The following is a 25877-nucleotide window of genomic DNA, read 5'->3' on the forward strand; positions in this document are numbered from 1 at the left end:
AAATACGAACAATCGTCGCCTACCTCGCATAACTGGTTCCAAACGTAAACAAGCCATAAGAAACCTACAGGGTTTGTTTACGTTTGGAACCATACAGGAATGATCAGTAGGCTGATTTGACAGCACGTCCCACTCCAGGCTTGCCATGATGTAAATAAATGAACTTATCCTGCCGATCAATGCATACACGGTAAAAAGTTGTCACGTCTAATCAAAATGCTCTTGCATTTTTTTTTTCCTATGGTTTGTTTTTTCCGTCGATCTTGTTTTCCGTGCTGAGCACCAATGCTACCGACGTGCCAAGAAGGCAGCTCCCACACCTGGACTCTACCTATCGACCCATCAACTCATGAACCGGGGACCAACGACTTTACTTCCCATCCGAAGGAAGGCGTGCTCAGAGATGTTATGCCTCAGAACATCCCGGCGGCGCCGACTGGGATTGAACCCAGGCCTTCTGGGGTGAGAGGTAATCAAGCTTACCACTACACCACCGGCGCCGTTGTGCTCTTGCACTTGACTCAGTCTGTCATTCGGCACTACGAATCGAGGTGATTTATCATTGATTTTCAAGTTATTTGCGTTTTGAAACAAAGTGATTTGTCGTTGAAAAATATGTAATGTATAACACCTTTAAATCAAAATGATTATCATTTGAATCTTTACCACTGTTTTCATCTATTGAATTTGATTAGTTTTGCTTTTGGAAGCAAATGTCAAAAACGCATGACAAACATTACTGGCGAAGATGGCAAGGCAACAACAAATGAAGTCAAGTGAGAGAAGCGATAATGCTCCATCTCCACCCGAAATAATTTAAGTTCTAAGTGCGTGAGTAATACGAAATTGTTGCTGTTTTCAATAATAGTGTATTATTCAGAAAAGTTCGATTACAAAACATTGCCAAACTTATCAAATTTATTGCTCAATGCCTCGTCTTGCATATACTAAAAGCCTTGCGATGTTGTTCAATATCACTTGGAAACATGTGATCTGGGTAGTAATATGATATGGTCATATTTGGAATGACATATAACAAGGCTTGCAGTATGAACAAAGCGATATACACTGGAGTCGCTTTTTACGCGGTTTTTTTTTACACGGTTTTTTTTTACGCGGTTTTTTTTTACGCGGATTTCGGAATTTACGCGGTTTTTTTTTTACGCGGATTCCGGAATTTACGCGGTTTTTTTTTACGCGGATTTTGGTTTTTTTTTACGCGGATTTCAGAATTTACGCGGTATATCGCTTTTTACGCGTTTTTTTCTTACACGGTCTTTTTTTACTCGGTTTTTTTTTACGCGGATTTCGGAATTTACGCGGTTTTTTTTTACGCGGATTCCGGAATTTACGCGGTTTTTTTTTACGCGGTTTTTTTTTACGCGGGACGTATCACCCGCGTAAAAAGCGACTCCAGTGTATTTATTTAAACCCATTTTCAACAAATATTGAATCCAAGGATAAATTAGTTAAACTGAAAGTGACAGTATGGTTGACATTTCGAGTTCAAAGCACAGCACATTAACAACGATGTGTAATACAATCTAAATGAAGTGATTTGCTGTTGATTCCATCGTGCTTCGAATGATCTCTTCCAAGGGATTTACACATCGATTTGCAATGTTTGGCAAGTAGTGCAAATTCAACAGCAAATGCACGTGATGTTTTTTTTACCGTGTACTGTACTGTGATTCTATACACTCTTAGCACAGACAAACAGACATAACACTCGTAAGTTGTTAATTGAACGAGCATTTAACAGTCAATTTAAAAGTATCTTAGTTGGTAGTACCGTCACCTGTGGCGCGCATAGTCAATTCCCTTACGTTTTACGTTTACATACTACCGCCACCTGTTCAGCGTACTACCCACCACAGTGTACTCAACAGATGGCGCTAATGTTTTAGCAACGATGTTTTACAGTGAGAAATATTCAATGTGTTATGTCTGTTTGTCTGTGCTCTTAGCTTGATTAAATGAAATTAAAAAAAAAATAACTCAATGCCAATGGCAGCGTTTATAGTGTATCCGGTTTTTTTCGTGTTCAGCCTTTATATCTCGAGATCCTGGTAATCAGTGAAATTACTCTCTTCGGCAAAGTTGTTTACATATCTAAAACCTATACAGACTTCTGAAAAAAAATCTGGCATCCCTGCTCAGGAGCAAAAAATATATTGAAACTAAAAATGCAACCATTGGTAGCAGCGAACATAATAGCACAGACAAACAGACATAACACATTGAATATTTCTCGCTGTAAAACATCGTCGCTAAAACATTACCGCCATCTGTTGAGTACACTGTGGTGAGTAGTACGCTGAACAGATGGCGGTAGTGTGTAAAAGTCAAACTCAAGGGAATTGACTATGCGCGCCACAGGTGGCGGTACTACCAACTACGATACTTTTAAATTGACCGTTAAATTCTTATTCGATGAACAACTTGCGAATGTTATGTCTGTTTGTCTGTGATAATAGTATTGTTTGATTCAAATCATGAGTGTTTCGTCCAGAGTTTTGGGCTGTGGAAATGCTCCAGAACTTTTCAGTAATTTTATCAGATAACTTTTTTGCAGCTTCAAATCACCGAACGTTCAGTTGTTGAGATTTCAGAAAAATTTCACCGAAATCTTAGAAATATTCTAAGTGTGTTCACAGTAAAAAAAAATTAGTGGGGTTGTGTACAAGACACGATCGCATGGTTGACGTAGACTACGTTAAGCTGTGCAGTGAAATTCTCGTGCATTTCTCTAGATATTGATTTAAAATACAGTAGAAGTAACCTATGATTTCGGTCCTATGTAAATATTTTGGATTTCCTACTTAGTAAAACTTGGTTAAATTCAGGACCTCATAAAATGCGAATACATATTCTATTACATTTGGGTCCTAAATTACAAACAGATATGTAGGTAGGACTTTCTTCAGTTGATTCCTTGAAGCACCCAACAATGGCCGTCATGATGGCTGATATTCCCTATCACTTCAAGATTTCTAGAGCAAATTGTAACTCCTTGTGTACTGCACTGTAGGAAACGATAAGTTCCAGTTTCATTGATGTATGTTTTGTAGCTCTCACTGATATTTGTACCCTTTAAATTTTGAGGTGGTAATGAGATTGATCAGAAATTAGGTTTCCACAGCGATTCACCATCAAAACGTTTAAAAAAATGCAAACACAAAAACGGGGTGCACAATTTTGCACCAATCTTATGTCGTAGTTGATCGGGAATATCTTCATTAGAAAATGGTTGGAGAGAATCGATCAAGGCAGATAGGAACTATTGAATTGTTCGTCTAGAATTGTAAAAGAAAATCGACGAAGAGAATCGTTTATTGCATGGGCCCTTGTACATGCTCACTGTCGATTTCTTGGTGCGTTTGCTGTGGAAGTACATCAGGCTGTGTCCCAATAGGCGAGTTAAATTTAACTCGTGGTTAAAAGTGACCGATGGAGTTATCGAATAACCCTGCTCAGTGTTGGCAAAATCAGAAACCAAAAGATATTTTTCCGCTCTCATGCGCTCGCAAAATCACGCGTGATATTGGAACAAAATATCATGGTTGATATTGATTTTACAAGCTCCTTTGATATTGCGAGACTATTCACAACGTGCAAAAATCAAGCTGAGAGTTGACTCGACACAAAAATGATGCCGTTGCACATCGTTTTCTTAGAGAGAGAAAGTATAGTATGCTATCTCTTTTTACTCTTCACCGATGGCAGACACGAAGTGGCTGCTGCCAGCCGTTATGCAAATTTCGGTTGCATTCGGGTGAAAAGCAAAAATCATGAAACTCAATCTCACCACAGTTTGTTGAGATTTGCAGCTGGTGAGTTTTGTTAGCTTGATATTCCGAGCTACGATATCACAGCTTGCAAAATCAACCGCAGTTTTTTGCTAGTTGATTTTTGTCTACGAAAATCTAGAGTGATCTTGGGCGTTGGTGAGATTTGATTTTTTGATATTTTCCCAACACTGACCCTGCTATACGAGTTTGGTTATTTCTGACCCACTAGAAGTTTAATTTTAGCAACCGTGACTGAATTCTGTTGGAAAACCGATCGATCGAAAACACCGGGATTTTCGAACATTGAAAATAACTGTTTTAGCCACGAATTAAATTTAACTCGGCAATTTGGAGTCAGCTCATGAAGCATTTTTTGATTACTTTTTCAAAGGGACATATCAGTTTTTGTAAACAAAGCATTTGATCTTCGATTTGGCGAAATTGGTAGCTTGCCCACGCATGCTAACACTACCATCAGATAGGGGAAATTTTCCCCTACGTCTCTTCGAAAAAGTAATCGAGATTTGTAGAACGCGTTTACGTTATCACTCAGGTTAGGTTGATCCACATCGGAGTGCTTGCACCATCAAACGGGGCTCGCTGCCAGCAGCCAGCTCGGCGTGAACAACGCGCAAGGTTCGGGGTGCAAACTCGTGGTTGACAGGAACCGCTGCCTTTCTACTACTGCTGCTGCTTCCAGTAGTAGTAGTTGTAAAATTATGTTTATTTCTGTTGATTATGATAGTACATTGATTTAACATTTTAATTGATTAGCCTACCTGGCTCTTAAACTTTGCTTAATTTGATATTCTAATTTAATATAAGTGTTTTTCAGCTAGTTTACAGAATACCCCTTTGGGGGTGTGTGTTGAATTGAGAAAAGTGAAAACTTACCTAACTACGAGTATAACTTAACTTAACGTGCTAGATCACGTATGATCTGATAATTTGACAGGTGTCTCTGAACCTTTCCAGGATGAATATTTACTTTCCGTTCTTCTAATGTCTGAATTCCAGCCAGAAGGTGGATCTCAGAATGTCTAGTCCGCGAGGGACTGTTTAGGACCATCCTAAGGATCTTGTTATGGATCCTTCGGAGATAAAGGTAATGGCATTTGGCGCAACTCTCCCAGATTGGCATCCCGTATTCTATTACGGGAAAGATGATTTGTTTGTAGACAGCAAGCTTATTTTACAGGGATAGAGTAGACCTGCTGTTGATGAGTGGATACAGTGATCTTATCAAGATGTTACACTTGGTTTTGGTTTTGTCAACGTGCTCCCTGAAAATCAGCTTGCTGTCTAGTGTTAAGCCGAGGTAGACTACCTCTTTCGACCATTCCACCACTGTGCCGTCCAGGCAGATCTTATTATTCACCGATGGAACAAGTCTGGGAGATTTAGAGTGTGGAAATATGATGACCTGGGTCTTTGCCGCGTTGATACGGATCTTCCAGCTGTTGAAATATTCAGACAGAACGTCCAGGCCTCTCTGAAGTTTGGCAGTCAGAGCTCCGATGACCCTACCCTTGTAGACGATGGATGTTTCATCTGCGAACAGAGACAACGATCCACCATCAGGGAGAGCCGGCATATCGGAGGTGAACAGGTTGAAAAGAATGGGGTCAAGGATGCTTCTTTGTGGAACCCCAGCACCGATGTTGAAAGCATCCGATGTGATGCCATTCCGAGAGACTCGGAACGTCCTGTTCGATAGGTAGTTGTTAATTATCTTCACTAGGAAGATTGGAAGACCGTAGTGCTGCAATTTGAAAACCAGGCCATCATTGTCGAACGCTTTTTCAACGTCCAACAACGCCATGGCAGATGTTTTCGAAACAGACTTGTTCCGTCTGAGGATGTTTGTTACTCGAGTCAACTGGTGGACGGTCGAACGACCTTTCCGAAAACCAAACTGTTCCTCGAGCAACAAGTTGTTTTCTTCGGCAGATGTTAGGAGCCGGTGCTAGACTGCTCTTTCGAACAGTTTTGATAACCCTGAGAGAAGGCTGATTGGTCAATAACTTGAAGGAGAGAACGGATCCTTCCCAGGTTTCCGGATGTGTATGACTTTATGAGTTGAGGCACGGCAGAACCGCTGTTTTATAGCTTTTCAGATTCAAGCAGAACGATGTGCAACCAAGTGGTACTCGATTATGACGACTGGGTTTGGGAAGAACGTATATGTCATGAAAATAATGATAATATTATCACTTTTTATTTGTAAAGTTGTAAACAGTTTTTAATAGAAAATTAAAAAAGCATTTGTTTTAGCAAATTTTGAGAGTAATTTACTTTCGATTGGTATATTTGTATTTTAATTTCATCAATAAATGACAAAGTTATAAGCGTTCAAAATCGGTCGCAATTTTTAAGACGTAGTCTACGTCAAAAGTTGCTGAATTTTACAGCACATCAGATGCACATAGGTCATTCCGCTGGTTTTGTAAAATTAGGTATTGCGGTGGACACCGATTTCGCGAACAAGGTGACATCCGTAAATGTAATACTGTATCTGCTTTTTGCCATTGCAACAAGGGGGATTAAACTCCCCGATGTATTCAAATTGCAACAAAAACTTATTTTTTTTAACTCTTTATTTGTTCCAAATTCAAAATAAATTTCATTTCATTTTAACCTGGGTGCTCCAGTTATTACAGTAACTTACCAGCCTTAATTGTTATGATATATATCTAAGTGTTTTTACATTGTTCCTGCCTTGGTATTTTAAATAGGTTTTTTAAACCTGCATGTCAGTATAACATTTGAAATCTTAAAAATAAAAACTTAAACTAAATCTTATCTAAGGCAACAAAAACTTATGTTAAATTTATTTATATCTGAATAAATCCAATTTATCCAATATAATAGCGCTCAAATCTCTAAAATTAATAATATCGTTTTTTATCGATCACATCTCTAACTATAACATGAAAGATAACGATATTTTGAGGACGACGAAGGAGGATCGTTCCTTCGCGATTCAATAGAGATAGCTTAAGTGTGATGGCGTCAGTGATTTGTTTTCATCAGGAAAATTTTCCGCAATGAATGCTTTTTTCCTGATGTAAACAGTGTGCGTACGATAAACTTCAGCAATCTCTATGTGCTATAAACAATGTGAATTTGTCGTCTCTTTCGAGCGCTGTTATATAGAGCTTTTTGACGTTTAATCGACGCACACTACTGTACCATTTAAAGCGAACGAGTGCGAGCAAGAGGGAAACAGATTAGTGGGAAAACAAACCGTCCATTCATCCATGTGTGCTAGATAGAGAAAGATGATCAATCGTCAAAAAGGTCTATGGTTGACGGAGTGTGAAATCAAACTATGTCAGAACACAGCGGAAGAACGAAAGAGATGAAAAATTCGCATTGTCTCATTTCAATAGAGAAAAAAAGAGCGCGAAAAGATGTGGACGAAGGTCTTTCAAGTCGGAGGCGAAAGAAAATCAAATGAAAAGAATTTCGGTCGATGGCTGAATTTTGAAAGAATCCGATGAGGAGTGGAGGACCAGATCTTACGAAAGAAATGCATGGGTTGAGAGCATCATACGTGTAATGTTCTTAGATTATTTTAAGAGTGTATTTAGGTGATCGAAGTTAGCCTTCGATTTCGCAGGTCGAATGTCGACAACGGTATCACCAACACAAGGTTGTTTAGTTCACTAGACTTGAAGTGAACTAGATAAAATTAATTCGAATTCCCGTTGCGCGAATCACCAGGACGGGATTTCATTTTCATTTTTAATACTTGGAGTTGCACAACTCCAAGTAATTTTGCCAGTTCATCTTTGATCTGACCCAGTGATTCACCACTGGGCAGACCTTTCATGACAACCTTGAACAGACGTTTAATTTTGGTGTCGTAAGTTATAAGTTGATGCTGCTTCTCAGTAAGATACTTGAGAAGACGTTTGAATCCGTCCAAGGTATCAACCAATCGAAGATATTTAATTTACAAGATATCCCACTAATCAATTCTTCGAACAAGACAATGGATCCACCACCCTTATGTGAACGCAGTGCCATCTGGTGAGTGCACATTGAAACTGTTGAGAGTCCCGCACCAACTTCACCATCAGTGCTCAATAACTGACAGGTGTCAGCATGACAGATGTCAGCGCGGACGTTAATGATCAGCCGAGTGAAGAGGACGATTCTAATATGGACCAACAGGTCTGTGCCATAAAAAGGGAAGAGGACGATATCATCCTTGATGCCATCATCATATCATCATATTGCGATAGCAAGATTCTCACTTTTGCTCCGATTTTCAATCATTACCAATTTATTCGCAACAATCACACTTCCAAGCTCGCATCATGATGGACGTGTAATAAGTTTTGCTTTCGAGTGAAAGAGTTTCCAATATCTTCATCGGTAAAAGTAAGATGAAAATCTCTAATAGTAATTGATGATTTGCAAAGCTGTTGCTCAAAATAATGTTTGTAAGCGTAGAAGTAAACATGGAAAAACATTCCCTCTCCCTATAAAGTATTATTCCAACACACCAGCCACTGGAAATGCAACGTATCGAAACTATTGCTAAACTAACGTAATAAAATACGCCGTCTTCTAAGGCCAATGCAGCACGCACTCTATTCAAAATTTACGTTGGGATGATGATTACTTTCCTATTTTTTAACGTTAGAAGGTATTTTTCCCGTCAGACGAGAAAAGGGCCTATCATTGTTGATCAATTCTCTTAATCGATTTTCTCTTTCGCGAATAACGCGACTGCAAATGCATTTTACATCGAGTGCGTTGTTTCAGGCACAAGTTAACACAATCTTCTGTCGAACTGTGCTGCGAGCATAGCGTGAAATTCGTTTATTTAGCCGTAGTAATTCAAAGAGAAAGTCAATGAAGAGAATCGATCAACGAGGATAGACCCTTTTGAAATGTTACGCGAGATTTGTCAACGCCGGTAAATGCAAACGCAAACGGAAGCTGCCGAAGCTGAATGAAGACGATGAGTGATGACATCGCTTAAGCTGGGTTTAGACTAGGCAAGTCCAATGATCAATTCAGTTGAATTCAATTAGCTTGAAAAGTTGAGCCTGGTTCAACTTTTTTTTTTCAATTCAAGTGAGTTGATCAAGTCAGTAGAATGGCATGGTTTACACGTTCAATTCGCGTTCAAATCAGTTGAATTCAACTGACTTGATCAATTGACTTGCCCTGTCTAAGCCCAGCTTTAGTGTTTTGATTTGCTCTGTACTGGCAGACTCAGTGGTGTGGGTCTGTACATGCAGAGGTTGGTGTGTGTGTTTTCATCCAACGCTGCACGGCGAATGAGAACGACTCAAATTTGAGTTTAGTTCACTCATAATCGCCAAAAGTGCAGGAACGCAGCGATGAGTTAAATTTGTCTCATGGTTTCCTGTGGAAAACCTAAAAAATCTGCCGGAAAATGAGGAAATTGACGAAAATTTTATTCAGTCTCGGAGTAGTAACAATAGACTGAGTGAATCCAATCTTTACTTTTCTCAAATTCGGGAATTTTTCCCTGGAAAATCCTGGAAAAACCTGGGAAAACATGAGGCAAATTAACTCATCGCTGAGTTCCTGCACTTTTGGCGATTATGAGTGAACTAAACTCAAATTTGAGTCGTTCTCATTCGCCGTGTGCAGTTCATAGAGGTAACTCTAAAGCAAACCCCACACGCATCAATATATTGACGCGAAGGGGAATTATTGACTATAATATTGATGATGTGAATTCAGAAATATTGTCAATCTCGATATATTGACGTCAATATAGCATGTATTGACAATACGATTATTGTCAATAAAAGCAATCGTGTAGGGTTCACTTAAGACTATAGAGATCTCCAAGCGCAATCTCACGAACACTAAAATCCAACATCCATATATAAAAATGAAGAAGAAGAAGAACCAAAAAGGTATCGTGATATCACAACTACTTAAAAAGGTAGCGCGCGGTCTCACGCACACTTTTGCGCATCTGGAGAACTCTATAAGGTCCAAAAAAAACGTGCTCAACTTTTAGGCTCAGCTCTGATACTCTCTTCGGTTCCAAGCTAATCGATGCACCTCTCGAAACATAGGAAAATCCACGAACCCCTCATTTTATCCGTCAAAATTTCATAGCGAATCAAAACAAACATTGTGTAGTACTAGAATTTCAACTGGAATGGGGTACACGCTTATTCTGGTCAACTCGTCGAACAACTCAAGTCGAATGTACTCATCTCAGCGGCAAGTATGGCTACTCAAAATTGAGTAGCCTTAAGTTGACTCACTTTTGAGTAAACTACCTTCTCACGTAGACTGAGTCAAATCCACTCGCCGGTATTTTCAGTTGCGGAGAGGGTTTTTGTTTTGATTTTCATTCAAGGAAATGGAAATTGCTTGCTCCGGATTCATTCTACCGGAGCAAAAAACGGTTCAACACCGTTTCCCTAAGCAATTCGTACTTACCTGAAGGCATTTCAGCCGGTTTTGAGTTACATTTTCTATGAGGTTTCCTCCGACATGACTGGCATTTTTTCCAATTCCAGGATTTTGCTGACTGAGCGGCTTTTACTCAGTTTGACATTTCTCGTTTACTCAATTTTTGACAACTCGATACATCGGACGAAAGTGAGTACGATCGACTCGCCTGGTGAGTAACCAGAAGTTAGCGTGTACGTTAATCGATTTGCTTGGGACCAATAGCAGGGCTGGTAGTGAGTCACTTTTTAGTGACTTGGTCACTTTTTTCAAGCCAACCACTAAAAAAAAAGTCTCTTTTTTAAGGTCAAGTCACTAAAGTAACTTTTTCTTGTAATCAGTCACTATTTTCAACTATTTTAGCGTGAATTTATTTCAATATTGATCATTATTTGCTTTGTGACGTTTAATCGTCTTTCTCTATCTACTGGCTATCTACTCATTTTTCTAAATAAAATTTCCTGAGTTTTCCAGGTTTTGCCAGAACATTAACGGATAAATTCAAGGCTTATAATAAGAAAGCTTTTTTTTTTAAATGCGTTCAAAATATGCTTTTTCTGGAAGATCAACAGTAATTAACCCAAGCGTTTTTAAGACATGGCAATCAGTTTGAAAGAAACAAGTTTGTAATCAAATCCAATGAATGTTGAACTTAATTTTTCACTGTTCACAGTTTAAAAAAACGTACTTAATTTGAGTAAGTCCATAAACAAACTGCGGGAACATAAGGGAAGTTAACACACTGAAATTATGGGGAACTTACTGGGAGCTTTAAGATCCTCAAATCGGTTCTTTTAACATTCTAAAATTTTCAGAAACTTTTATGAAGTTCCTAGAATTTTAGAGCACATCACAGGTGTTTAGCAAACTTGAGAAATACAGAAACCTTGTTGAGGGGTATTGTGCAAATTTAAAAACATCTAAGCACCTCAGAAAAGCTAGATCTAGAGATCTTTGGGGAATTTCAGATCTTAAGAGCAGTTCCCATGACTTTAGTTCAGACTTTTTAGAGCAGTTTAAATATCTATAATCGTAAATTTAGGAAAATTTAAAACCCTCAAGATGTTCCGAGAATTTCAGGGACCATCAGATAATTTATGAAAACTTCATAAATATTTCAGGAGCTTCACAGAAGTCCAAAGAATTTCAGGGAAATTTATCTTCAATAGGATTGAGAGTTTTAGGGAAGCTTCAAGAACAACATGACAGATCAGAGAATCAAAGGGCAGTTCAAATAATTTAAAGATTGTAGATTGTAGATTGTAGAAACCCTAAAGAAGTTCCAGAAACTTCAACAAAGCTCCGATTGAACTTCTGGAACGTGATAAAAAGAGAGTATTTTAAGGGTGTTATATCATGGAAATATCAAGAACTTTAAAAAATATGAAAGTTTAGCTAAGTTGATTAGAGAATATCAACGAAGTTCCATTCATTTAAAAAAAAAATGCGAGGACTATTTTATTTAGCAGCGATAAATATCTTCAAGAAATTCCAGAGAACTTAGAATTTAGATAGTTTCCTGATATTCAGCGAAGTTCCGAGTACTTCGAGAACGATCAAATAGTTTCAGAATAATCCCATTAACTTTGCAGCGACTTACAAGGAATTCCGTTGAATTATGGGGTGTTCCAAGAATTCCATGATTGATCTGAAAACGTCAGGGAATTTTAAATATATAATATATATCAGAAAATATGCCGGACAAACAAATTTAGAGAACTTCAGGTAAGCATAGTTCAGGGAAAATAAGTGAGCGTTTTTAATGGTTAGAATACTTAAGGAAAATTGTCCAAACTTCAAGGCAAATCAATTAATTTCAGTAAAGTTGTACTGATAAATTGAGGGCAACCTAGAGAATTTTAAAGAAATTCGTTTAGGCATTTTTAATAACACCCGGAAAGTCTTACCTATTGAAGAAGTTTTAAATTAGTGTCTATATTTTAATGGAAGTTTCATGAACTTCAGAAAAATAATGAGAACTTAAGTGAAAATCATAAAACTATACTAATTATTTCATTCTAATTCCATGAAAATTGCGGGAGCACAAAAGTTCCAGAAATTTAGAAAAACTTCGAAAAATTCACCGAAGGACAGTGGTATTCAGAAAAATTTTGAGAACTTCTTAGGAAAAATTTGGGAAGTTCTCAGAATAGTCCATTTCATATTCAACGGAAATTTCGATGAGGATATCCTTGGAATTCAATTTTCTTTTAGTTTTTAGCGGAATTATCTTGAAATTCGCCACGATAAGACACCCTTTGGAAAGATTATCAGAATATCCATTGAATTCATTTCGGATTTCCTTTTGAATCTCACTTGGAATTCTACTCACATTGAAAGTCTCCTAAGAATTCATTGGCATTTCGACTCACAATTTCCTTAGATTTCTTCTCATAATTTGTTTGGAAAACTCTCCTGAATTTATTTTCCGAATTCCTTTGAAGATGTCCTGGAGTTATTCTCGGATTTAATTGTAATCCTTCTTTTAGTATTTTCAAAAAAAATCCAAGGACTTATGCTCCGAATTTGTTTTCTCCCACACTCTTTATGGAATTATTCTCAGAATGCCCTTGGAATTTTCCTTTGAATTTCACAGGAGTTGTGCTCCTCAGAAATTCCTATGAGTTTTCAATAAAATTTATTTTTAATTCAATTCAGGATCACTTTTAAGTCACTATTTTTACAACTAACAGTCACTATTTAGTCACTTATTTCTTCAACATGGTCACTAAAATCACTATTTTTGACAGCAGTGATGGCTACCAGTAGTCAAGTAGTGAGTCAATTTAAAATCATTAGTTTCCACCGGTTGGTTCAACGTTGTCTCGTCGTAAACCTTTTGGTGCTGTTATACATACATTTATTTGTACAACATCACATTTAAGATAAGACATAATCAACAATAGTACGCCACAATACTCGGTTTGCGGCTGCCGCTCTCCATCCTCGGTCATGCCCAATGCTCGCTAGATCACGCTCTACCTGGTCCGCCCATCGTGCTCTCTGCGCTCCACGCCTTCTTGTGCCAACCGGATCAGTAGCGAACACCAACTTTGCAGGGTTGTTGTCCGGCATTCTTGCAACATGCCCTGCCCACCGCATCCTTCCGGCTTTGGCCACCTTCTGCATGCTGGGTTCGCCGTAGAGTGCAGCGAGCTCGTGGTTCATTCTTCGCCGCCACTCACCGTTCTCCTGCACACCGCCGAAGATCGTCCTTAGCACACGTCGCTCGAAAACTCCGAGTGCTTGCAGGTCCTCCTCGAGCATAGTCCATGTCTCGTGTCCATAGAGGACCACCGGTCTTATTAGCGTTCTGTACATGGTACATTTGGTGCGGGGGTGAATCTTTTTTGACCGTAGTTTCTGCTGGAGCCCGTAGTAGGCACGACTTCCACTGATGATGCGCCTTCGTATTTCACGACTCACATTGTTGTCAGCCGTCATTAAGGATCCAAGGTAAACGAATTCCTCCACTACCTCGAAAGTATCCCCGTCTATCGTGACATTACTTCCTAGACGAATCCTGTCATGTTCGGTTCCGCCTACTAGCATGTACTTTGTTTTTGACGCACTCACCACCAGTCCGACCTTTGCTGCTTCGTATTTCAGGCGGGTGTATAGTTCTGCCACCGTTCCAAATGTTCTTGCGATAATGTCCATGTCGTCCGCAAAGCATACAAATTGACCGGATTTCGTGAAAACCGTACCCCGGCTGTTGAGCCCGGCTCGTCGCATTACACCTTCTAGAGCAATGTTGAAGAGTAGGCATGAGAGTCCGTCACCTTGTCGCAGTCCCCGGCGAGATTCGAATGAACTGGATAGTTCACCCGAAACCCTTACGCAGTTTTGCACACCGTCCATCGTTGCTTTGATCAGTCTGATTAGCTTCCCAGGAAAGCCGTTCTCGTCCATGATTTTCCATAGCTCTGTGCGGTCGATACTGTCGTATGCCCTTGATCCTCAACCTGCACATTCTTTCGTTGATCGGCCACCAACCGATCACGCGCTTCTGCATTTCGCCCATCACGATGAAAGCTGTGCCCAGCTCGCGTGTGTTGCCGCAACTCTGGTAGACACCTCCTGCAGCGCTACGATACCGAATCCGCGGTCCTTCAGTAGATTGGCGAGTATTCGGGTGCTCCCGATGAAATTGAGAGATCGACAGCTCCACGTGCCGAGTTTCCAATCGCAAGTCCTATTTCGTCGCTGGGGTCGTTGCCGTTGGTCTCGGTTCGTATTCCTCTGTTGCTGATTTTCCGTTGCAATGCTTTTTTACGGCTGGCTCGCAGGGCCTGACACCAACCCCTAACTTTCCGGAGGACCAGGGTGCACAGTTGGTGCTGTTATCTGTGTCTATAAATTCCAACGAGTGACGGGGGTCTGCAGCCAATACACGGAATTCACCTAGACGGCCGATTTGCAGTGAAAACTTGAATTTCACGAAGTTCAAAAGTTCCGTGCGAAGAGCATGGGTGAATCTTTTTCTTTTTGGCATTCCCACCGGAAAAATTTATTTGAATTTTTCCTGGATGATGGATCATTCTCATTGTCCGTGAGCAAATCAAATTGATTGCTCAAATTAATTTCATCAGAAGGGGAATAAGAGATTGCCTTTTTCTTTTGCGCTTAGGCACCATGGCGGCAGTAAAACGTTTATCCAAATTGACTTCCAAGCAGCTTACTATAAGAATCTGAAGGATCGGAGAGGAATTTTCCAAATCGATATCCAAGCAGGATTACCTCGGGGAATAAGAGTCGAACAAGGTAGAAATTTTGCAGGTATATTGAGCACTGAAAAGTGCTGTTTAAATTTGTTGTAGCTTTCGGTAGCAATATATCCTTCAACAAAAAGCAAATAAATCCGCCCGGCAAGAGAGGACGATGCGGACTGATTGCTCTGAATCCTTTGTTTCCCCGGTTCAGTGACAACTCAGCTATTAATCAAAATGTTCAAAAATTAGATTCGAATTTATGGTTGGTTTAAAATTTTACAGTGAGATAACAGCTGCTATAGACAGGCTTAGTGTTTTTGATGTATTTACGTTTTTTTAATGTTTGGAAATTAACTTGGTGCATATGAGGGTAGGGAACTGGTTTTAATCAGTGGTTTTATGATTCGTGAACGCTCACTGTGAGTAAACGCTCACGAATTTTAAATTAACTGATTCTGACTCTCTCATCACATACTTTACAACCTCTTCTTGTAACTTACAGGTACAAAAAATCTGTTTAATATCCCATTGTTTTATAATTCCGAATAACATTTTTTATAACGAAGTGACAGCCGATGAGAACACGTCAGTTGTTGAGTGAAAAAATCTAAAAATCTGGGGTTTCTCATTAGATATTAGCCGCGTGCAGATGCAGCAGAGGAATCCTGCTGATTTGGTCCAGTTTTTATAATTCGATTTTTAATGTCGATGCAGCAAACTCCAGGCGAAAACTAAAATAGAAAACCTTATTAAATTTATTCCTATCACGCTCTCTGATATCCACGCGGCAGCATGTTGATCCGCCCGCTAATGGGAATTGTAATTTGAACCCAAATGATTGTTTATGGCTGCTCGCGACTTTGCGTGTCGTCGATCGTCAGCTACCAAAACGTGATCATAAATCCTAATCAGTTCTGTGTGTGCTTTTTTTATGGACTTTGCATTGAGTCCTACCGATTTACTCACCGATGATGGTGGTCGATTAATTTCGGGCTTAGAAAAGTATTTAAAATATGCAACTTCAACACTGCAAGTTTTGGTTTTGGAAGTGGACTCCGTCTATTGTTTGCCACGCTGCTGGTTACGCAGAAGGCCGTTGTCAAAAGTTGATTTACGATGGCGAATTGTTTCAGTTTTGTTAATGATATTCAAATTTTGGACGAAACGTCAGTAGTACACTTAGGCTGGCGCCTCTGGCGAAGTGCTTCTCGCATGCGTCGTGACGGGTGACATTGTTGTCTCTGGTTCCCGGTATTTCGCGAATCCAAATTTAATTACCATATAATAGAGCCCAGTTGTCACCATATGTTGGCCAGCGCATCGGCCGCGTCCCCGTCTGGCTACTCTGGTGGAATATTGAAAACTGAATCCGCATTGATGGTGTGCAAGTTGATCTGATGTCATGCCAAGAAGAAATCCTTTAAAGACGTCAAAATAGCAATTTAAATTAAAATTTTCCCAAGAAATTGGATGATTCAAAATTTGTAACCTGATACGGTAAACAAAAGTTGTCACCTAATTAATTCCAAGTGAAGCAGTCCGTCACCCTCCGATAGACGTTATGGATGAGTTAGTAAGTATTTAGTTTTTGCCTCCCTTGCAACTCAATACAGAATAGTCAGCGAATGCTCTTTCTCTTTGCATTATAGGTTCCCAAAAAGGAGAAAAATTGGGGAAGTCTCGAAATCTGATACGTCTTCGAACCAATTTGACACCAACACCTGCTGGTAATTAGTCGTAACTCGACTAGTATCGAGCGCTTTTGTGCCCTTCCTACCAACTGTCTCAGAGGGAAAGTAGGATATTAATCACGTGCAACGAGGGTCCAAACTGCTTTCTTTCGTAATCATGTGTGCTCGTCTGTCAACATCACCATAATGCGGGGCTTGTCGAAATCGCTGGAAAACAACTTCCCGTCGCGAGTGGGACAAATTGTCCTGGATTCAACTGCTGACGACTGCCGCTGTGCCGCCGCCGTAGCCTTGACACTAGATCCTCACCGTCAGCCACCTACCGAGTGGCGACATGGAAATTAGTTCTGACGAAGGTACACAAACGAACGACATGTCATGTCGATGCAAGTTGCCGAGCCCAATGTCACTCGCAATTGTATGCCGTGGCTCAATAGAAGAAATCAATAATTTATTACTTATGCGGGCCACCCTCCTTCCCCCCACACTATTGATGTGTCGAACCCATTACTCTGTCAAATATGCGCTACCGCTAGAGTTGCCACGATGCATCAAGTCCCGCCGACGACGACATGGCCGGGTTGGTCGTCGCGCCATAGGACGCTGCTGATCTGATTAAACGGCTTGACAGTAGTCCTGCCACATGGTGCCACATCGATCTCTGGACTGTGGACACAGACAACCTGCCCCCGGCCTGCCCTCTACCACTGATACTGACTTGTTCACACACAGTCGGATTCTACAACTCTCGGATACTAGGATAATTGCACTATGTACTAGCAATGTAGTTCTAGGCAAAGAAGAAAAAAAAAGCCGCCAGTAAGGTCATATTTCATTGCGCTATTATCCCACCGGGGAATGATTACATAGTTTTCTCGCAACCAGGCAGCCAAGATTGCTACATCATATGGTGTCATCAAGATGGAACTGCGTGCTGGGCCGACGAATAGACCCAGCCAGTGTTGATAATGAAGACATTCTACTCAACAACAAAAACCCGCATTTCACGTATTGTATACAATCAGTCATAGCTCTGAATGTGATGATCAGATGTTTCGATTAGAATTCCAGTTCCAACCGATTCCGGTTTGGTTTGATGCGTGTGGCAATATTGCGAGTGCAGTACACCTTCATCATGCAATGTGCAATTGTAGCGTACGGTTTGTAATTAATTCTGTCTAGAAATGGTAGTGGCACAAGTATGTAAATCCAATACTCTTCGTTTCAGTTTTAACTGATTTGCTGTCATCTTTGTTATTCGTCCTTGTTATTCCTAAAAACTTGCACTTCACAGATTCCACTTCCAGTTGATCTACACCATGATACCATGCGATTAGTTGGTTGGACAATGAAATTGCATCAATTTATAAAGTATATGCATCATATTTCAGTCGGACGGCATCACTAAACGACTAAATAAATGTCATATAAAGTAAGTTTATATGAGAGCTTTCATGCACCATGACATTAAAGTGCCATATGTTGGCCTTATTTGTTTTCACCCCAGATTTTGTTGCGAAATCATAAGTTGTTAAAAGTAGAAATGGTGTTGAAAGTTTGGGCTACAAAATGATGAGTTGACAGAATCGCGAGCAATTTCCAATGATCGCGATTTTGAATTATTCCTTAGCCAAGATTTGTTCAATTAAAATTTTTAAAAGCCTGACGATCCACAAAATAAAATCAAAATCCAGGGGTTACGTTTAGTAATAAAATTAAGCTTGTTTTACCTGGGAACACAACAGCGGTCTTATCGCAGACCTACGGAAATGTCTATAAATTCGCTACACTAATTTGCTATTGAATTCACATTTGGAATATGATAATACATTCCTAGAAAACAAAAATGTACCTTTTTTGGGAAATACTCTCTTAACCTTCTATATGTGAAAGTTAGAAGATGTAACGGTTCACGCGTTACGAGGCCAGAATCAGACAACTTTCTCCACTTATGCGCCAAGCAAGCGGTTATAATCTGCTTGCATGTGGATCAGCAAGTTTTCCCGGTGAGACTCCTCAAGGCGAGTCTTTCTGTTTCTCAAATAATCCCGACAACTCGCTTCGCAATCTACCGTCCCATTCGCAACCACAAAAGAAACCAACGATGGGAAAGATGTATCGACCAAAAATTAAACAACAAGTTGATCAACCTCCGACTTTCTTTCGGTCTGTCGCTTGTGCTATTGAAATCTATTCGATATTACTTGCTTGAACCTCCTGGATTTCATTTTTTTTTTTATTGCTAGTGTTTCTCACCTTCTAGGCCTAATGTTTTTTTTTCTAGTTTAGCTTGTGCGGTTCCGTTTCTAAACTGCGAACGTTTATTAAAAACTAAATAAAATCTCTGACCTGGTTGATCCTGCGACGGATCGGCGAGTCCTTACTCGGATGTCCTTCCTCGATGGTACTGTTGCATACAGCCAACGGCTGGTCAGTGAGCGAGTCTAGCCACCGACGATGAGTGAGTCGATCGTATTCAGCGGTGTACTAGCTGGGACCCTAATGCGAACTGGCAGTGCCACCTACCGGAATCTCGGCCGTGGTGTTGCAATCCTCACTGATTCGTACCGCTGTATCGGCGTTCGATCAAGGCGGTACCAAGTTGAACTATTGGAGAGTGTGTGTCCGTGGAAGCGGCGGCGAATGGATCATTTTATGTTCCAATTGCACAATTCTACCGGCAGAGGGACACAACAACGCCATCTGTTGTTTTTGCTGCGAACCTCGAAGCTTCCTCCAATTCGTCACAGATGGCACTGTATATAGTGAATGTATGTAAAATAAAGGGCCTAACTACGAAAGATGCTCACCTTAAAATATGTTTGCAAAAGTTTTATTTACTGTAAGTTTTAGTTCGTCTTATTATCTCATGAATGTTAATGTATTAACACAGACAAACAGACATAACACTCGCAAGTTGTTCATCGAACAAGCATTTAACGGTCAATTTAAAAGTATCGTAGTTGGTAGTACCGCCACATGTGGCGCGCATAGTCAATTCCCTTGCGTTTGACGTTTACACACTACCGCCATCTGTTCAGCGTACTACCCACCACAGTGTACTCAACAGATGGCGGTAATGTTTTAGCGACGATGTTTTACAGTGAGAAATATTCAATGTGTTATGTCTGTTCGTCTGTGGTATTAATTTTCATTTTCTGCATAAAATCAAGCAGCATTACAGTAGTTTATTCCAAAATTGAGACATTGGAAAATAAAAAGTTTGTCTAGGACCTTTGCATAGTTGCAATCAAATATATACCGATTAATAGCTAAGAATCAAAATAAACAAAACCAATCCGAGCTGAAATTCAAGAGTGCGGAAAGTCGTCGCGTGACAATGGCACATTTCTGCTGTGTTTGCGGTATTAAAAGGCATGCATCTATAGAAAAAATACGTTTGCATGCCTTTCCGAAGGAATCTGACCGGTTGTCAGTGTGGTTATCGAACCTAAATCTGGATAGAGTTCCTGATAATATTTCGGCAGCTCGAATCTGCAGCCAGCACTTCAGCAATCATCAATATGAAACAACTGTTTATCCTAATGGTAGGTAAATGTACGGCATCGCTCTTATTTAAAAAGCTTTAGAAAATGTTCATTTACTTATAGGCGATTCATTTACCAGACTCTCATGTAACGCTTGTCCCGATATCGTTTGGATAAACGAAAAAAATCAACGCAAAAGTTTCAGATCAGTAGAGACTCAGACTGATATTACATTTTCTCTCGGAATGGAACACTGTGATCAATTTTCGTTTAGTGCACCACAAGCCGCTGTAAAACTTTCATCTTGTGTAGTTAAATTTATGGTATGCAACTAATTCGTCAATCATTATTCCTACACAGAACCTAAAAAGTAAATCGGATCCCGTATCTCTGCAAAGTCTACCAAATGAACCTACTAAGAAACAAAAAACTGTTGAGGTATATTTTTTCGTCATTTAAGTTACTTTACTGGTGATTTGTAATGTCTGCATATATTTCAGCTATGCATTGAGATGTGCTTGGTGGATTTGCGTGAAGATAACTCTCGTTTAAATTGTTCTTATGATGACACTTTTCTGCACACGTTTGTATCCGATTTTCAAGAATCGTTCGAGGGAACAGGAGCACCAATGCATTTTGAAGATTGTGAACATGCTGGTATGGAGGAGATTGAACTGGATGATGAATACTGTGTAGGAGAAACAATCTTATCTGACAGAAGAGAGGAGTACGACCAAATAATTTTTGATCTTGAGAATTCCAATCAGCAGTCCGGTTCAGATTCATGTATGCAACCGAATATCGAAGCAAGTTATTCGATCATCGACGAAGCTGACTCTAAATCTCGCACCAAGGATTTTCATCCTTTTCACACACTCGGTTCTGCAGTAAATATTGATTTCATAATACAAGATGAGCTACATTATCTGACAGGATTCGATGAAAATCAGTTTGCATATATTCTTTGCTTAGCCTCAAAGATAAATGGTATGAACTGGCCATGCTATACCATGAGCATCAAAAATCAGTTGCTCATTACACTAATAAAATTTAGGCTGAATTTTGATTATACATTTTTGAGCATTATGTTGCGCGTTTCAAAGCAAATGATCAGCAACATTTTTAAATTTTGGCTTGAACTTCTTGATCAAACTGTTAACTCGATTGATTTTTGGGACCTGGGCGAAAAAGGAGACAATGTGTACAGAGCTGTGATTGATTGTACAGAATTCAAGATTGATAAACCCTCTGAAGTGCTGAAACAACAAATCACATGGTCCACATATAAGCACCGCAACACATTCAAACTCATGGTTGCTATTGATGAAAATGGGCTTATAATATTTGTGAGCCCATTATTCGGCGGTTCAGCAACAGACGATACAATTGTTGAAAAGTCTGGACTATTGGATCTTTTAGAAACAGGTGATTATGTTCTTGCTGATAGAGGATTTGAAAGCAACGATATAATGGAAGAGAAAGGTATCATTCTCAATAAACCTCCTTCGAAGAAAGGGCAGCTTTCAGAAGCAGACGTGGCCAATACTCGAGCCATTGCCAGTCGTAGAGTAGAAGTAGAAAGATTAATAGGATTAACTAAAGATAATCGTATTCTGACACAAAGAATAAATCGGTTTTTATTCCCGTTTGCTAATAAGATAGTGAATGTTATCTTTAAATTAACTAATTTTAAGCGACCAATTTGTAAAGGTGTTTCCCATTTCAAAAATACTGAGTAGCTTCGTTAATGATTTTATGTTTTGATAAACATAAAACATTTTGATGTTTAATTTTTATATTCGCTATTTTTTATGTTTATGTAAATTTTTATATTACCATAAAATTGTTTGTAATGTTGTAATTGATTAACACCTTCCCGCAGGGCACGGGAACTTGTTCTGGAGCCGCCACATGACCAATACAATCCTGAAAGAAAATATGGTCTTTCCTTTGTTTGTGTTTGTTCCATGCCAAACTTATATCCGCTACTCACAAAAGGGGGCATCATAAGGAGACGACTGGTTTTAGCCTATATTTTTTGTATGACACTGTATTGCTGTAAATCAGATACATAAGCATCAAGACAGAGCCATTTGAGTATATTAAACTCATCCCGGTCGATTAGTGGTTAAATAAAATAGACACAATAATGGGTTGGCAGCTCTCTGATCTATTTATAACATGAACCAACAAATATTACAGATATTGAATAATTTCGTTTCAGAAGATATTGGAGTAAAAACAATCTCGAAGGAACAGGGTCAAACTTTAATTCCAAACCTAATACAAAACTGTTCACAAAAAAACATTCTTGTAATACTTGTCAATCTGATCAATAGTTGATAAAATGTACTGGTGGTCAAAATCAATTTTTTCTGTTTTAATTCCTTCCAAAGTATAGACGGCAAAAATGCATGATTCAGCATTAGTCACATACATTTGATATTGAACTTGTGAGTAGTATGGATGTCTTCTTCTTAGTTTACCATCCTTGTCCCAACATGAGGCACTCAATGGAGACTGATTTCTAACGCTATATGGGCACTTAATTTCTAATACAATTCTTCGACATTCGCTTATACCATCTGGAGAGCCAGCTATATAATTACGGTGTTTATCGATGAACAATCCACGCTTGTTAAAATTATATAGTTCATGGGTTGAGTTAATCATATTGAACACAATGTCTTCTTTCTCTTTGCCCCATGCTAACTGTGGGAGGTTGAATCCACTAAGATCGTCGAATTTTTTTTTTTTGATGGCACCGTACTGGGGGCTTTTAAATCTCTTTCGCTCGTTTCCATTGCTGTTATGATACTGTGTATGTTTGAAGCGGTCAATCTCGATTTACGATGCTGGAACCACACAGCGGATCCAGATTGTTCCAGCGTTTGTTTCTCAATGGCATCTATTTGATCCTCAGACACATAATTGATTGAGTTAACATAATCCTCAAACGGCGCCGTTACATAGTCATGATCGTGGAAAAGGGCTACCATATTACACATGCGATTACTATTGAAACTGGTATGCATTCCGTAATTTATGGAAGCATCGACTGCAAATTTAGTAAATTCGGCGCTGGGACTGCAGCGTACAGAACTTGCAGCGCCCGAGGGATTACCAGTTTTTGATGCAAATAACTCATCAATCGGCATGCCTGACATTTGCTCGTCTTCTAGTTTTGGAGGTTTGTGCCACTGCTGCAACTCCGACGTACACGAAGCACCAGTAAAAATCGTACCTAAAATAGCAAGTTTACATGTTAGTTTTTGCAACTATAGTTTAGTAAACGAAAATTTACCTGTTTCTAAGTAGCACTCCAAGCAAAGCAATAAGGCAGCAACATGTTTACAGGCAGCTGAATTTCCCTGTCCTGCAGGGCATGTGCAAGTACATTTGGAAATGCTTGCGATTGCGAGCTCAACTATTACACAGTATAATACTTGCTTCTTCATTGCAGCCTTACAAAAGCTGCGAACTTGAAGACCTCCCGCAGATGTCTGAAATTGCGTTTATTCTAATATTTAAGCTATTCTTGTTTACATTATTCATAAGTACCTACTTTTCCAAATCCAACTTGTCGCAAATGATTCGCCACATGCAGTTTTCGGCCCTCCTTGAAACTGTTGAGCGCATTATGTAGATGGAAGTACCATAGAGGTAACTCTAAGACCACTGGGTCCCGAAGAAAATCATTATTATTTTTGGCTCACTCAGTACCAGAACAACGGTCCCAAGCAGTCCCAAGCTATTTCACTCACCCCTGCATGTTCTGCATGAATCCACACACCCCTCATGTTATCTGTCAAACTTTCATAGCGAATCAAAACAAACATAGTGTATTAATAAAATTTCAAATAGAATAGGGTACGTTTATCGTTTGCTTGGGACCAATAGGCTACTAAAGTGGTGAGCCAATTTAAAATCGTTAGTTTCGTATTGATTGTTGGAAGTACTGCTTGATGGTTTCAAACGTTAGCCACTTAAGCTGTTCAGTCGGGAGGTCTTCCATCGCATTATATTTCTTCATATTCTCAAACGCGCTACTATCTGCTGCAGGAACTGGAGGAACAGCAACAAGAGTTGAGTTCAGGTTGTGTTTGTTCCAATTTTCGAGCCTAAAAGTACATCTCATTGTAAAATACTAAAATTTTCATTTAACTATCACTTACCTTTTCTCAAGCACTTTTTTATTTCCTGTTCTTTTTGCGCCCAGTGCAGCAAGCTCATCACGCAGAACTTTTACGGTTTTTTTGTTTGATTCCATTATTATTTGAAGTGATTTTTATGTCCCGAACGTACAAAACGATGCACCACAAGATTTTTGGTAGTAAACAAAACCAGCTGATCGAAATCAAAATGTCATATACATTTGACGTCCATCGGGTGTGTTTGACAGAACATGTCTATGCTGGCGCCATCTCTGAGATATTTTGGTTATTTGGATGATGCATTCGACGGCCAATTAGCCAAGCCATAGTTGGTGGACTGAACCGACACTCGAACGTGTCGGGCAAAAATAGCCGAGCAATCGATGGTGCGTATCCTTGTTGGCGTCAATCGAAATTCGCACCCGGTGGCCTGATGATATACGCGGTCGACTTTTGCACCGAATTCCCTTCGAGCCGAAGAGAGGCTAAATTCGGCAGTTGGCTTCCGAATTCCTCTCGGGAAGGCGTGGATGACCTTCGAATGGCCCTAGAGGGGCGAATGCTGGCACGACGACGAGGACAGGCCTACAAGCCGCCGAACTTCTGATTCGTCCCTAGTGTAGCGTGACAGGTCGCTATTCACTACACCCGGTGGGAACACCTTCACTTGAAGGATGATTGGTGTCCTTCAAGGAGAATTAATAAACGTTCGCATTACAAATATGAAAAAAACGTGGCACTAGCACATAGTTAGGTGGTATTATATAATGCAATATTACCTGCGGCTCGAGGGAATAGTACCCGTGTGGCAAAGCACAGCAGTACGGTTTTTTCTAGTCTTTTCCTAATTAAATTAATTAAATTTAGATTCATTTTCCAAAACTACATGGTATTATTTTTTTTTACTCACTATTCAATTAAAAAAACTAATGCACAAGGGCCGTTTAATTTTCTTTTTTTTTCCACCTTTAACTTTTACTGAAAATATAATTCTAATTTCAAATTTAATTTCATTTAATGACACTTGTCCAATAACACTCACTATAGTTCCTGATTGGCATTCACTCACTGCTTTAATGCACTAACTGACTTTTTTCTGGTACGTCTGTTCTATTCGCCGATCAGATAAAGAAGAGGTTGATCATCGCCTCATGGTATCTATTCACCCCAAACTTAACCGACGCGGTTTCCCAGGCTTTTGTTCTCTCGGAATGTACATAATCAGTACGTCCTTAAGCTGGCTATTCGTTATCATTTCTTAGGTAGAGAGAGATGAGCCAAATAGGATTACACAACGAGTTGTTTTTTTTAAATTTTGTGGTTCAACCTCCCACCACTAGGGGCGCTCAGATCAAACGAAAGTGCAAGAATAACCCTTGCTATTCCCATGCTTCAAATTAAATATTCTGCGGCATGGGGCAAAAAAATAAAGTAAGTTGTACATAATTTTAGCCTGGTATCATTTTGTAACATCGTTACAAAGAAACTGAGAAGTGAGCACACAGCTGCAAAAGAAGTGTGTGTGAGAAAATTCGCAAAAAAAATCTAAGGGCACCGGTGGGATTCGAACCCACAATTCCCA

General features: G+C 39.6%; 1 protein-coding gene across 1 annotated transcript; it reads right to left on the reverse strand.

Annotated features, from left to right (window-relative positions):
* Nucleotides 1-4345: 4345 nt before the first annotated feature.
* On the reverse strand, nt 4346-24411 carry LOC135706387 (uncharacterized). Its single transcript, XM_065227995.1, has 6 exons — nt 24317-24411; nt 24089-24262; nt 23707-23785; nt 23446-23644; nt 23307-23385; nt 4346-4520 (listed from the first exon to the last, which is right to left on the reverse strand). Exons 1-6 carry the CDS (start codon nt 24409-24411, stop codon nt 4346-4348), a joined length of 801 nt encoding a protein of 266 aa, XP_065084067.1.
* Nucleotides 24412-25877: the final 1466 nt, after the last annotated feature.

This window comes from Ochlerotatus camptorhynchus, unplaced genomic scaffold (assembly GCF_037179485.1).
Source record: "Ochlerotatus camptorhynchus isolate MF236.1 unplaced genomic scaffold, CSIRO-AGI_Acam_v1.1 ptg000277l, whole genome shotgun sequence".
In the NCBI taxonomy this organism is placed as follows: Eukaryota; Metazoa; Arthropoda; class Insecta; order Diptera; family Culicidae; genus Ochlerotatus; species Ochlerotatus camptorhynchus.

Coding starts and splice junctions, on each gene's coding strand:
- LOC135706387 (XM_065227995.1), bottom strand. CDS start 24,411: ATGGAATCAAACAAAAAAACCGTAAAAGTTCTGCGTGATGAGCTTGCT. Junction 24,263..24,316: donor AAAAAAGTGCTTGAGAAAAG/GTAAGTGATAGT, acceptor ATGTACTTTTAG/GCTCGAAAATTGGAACAAAC. Junction 4,521..23,306: donor AAACTAGAAGACGAGCAAAT/GTCAGGCATGCC, acceptor CATAATCAACAG/AAATAAACATAATTTTACAA.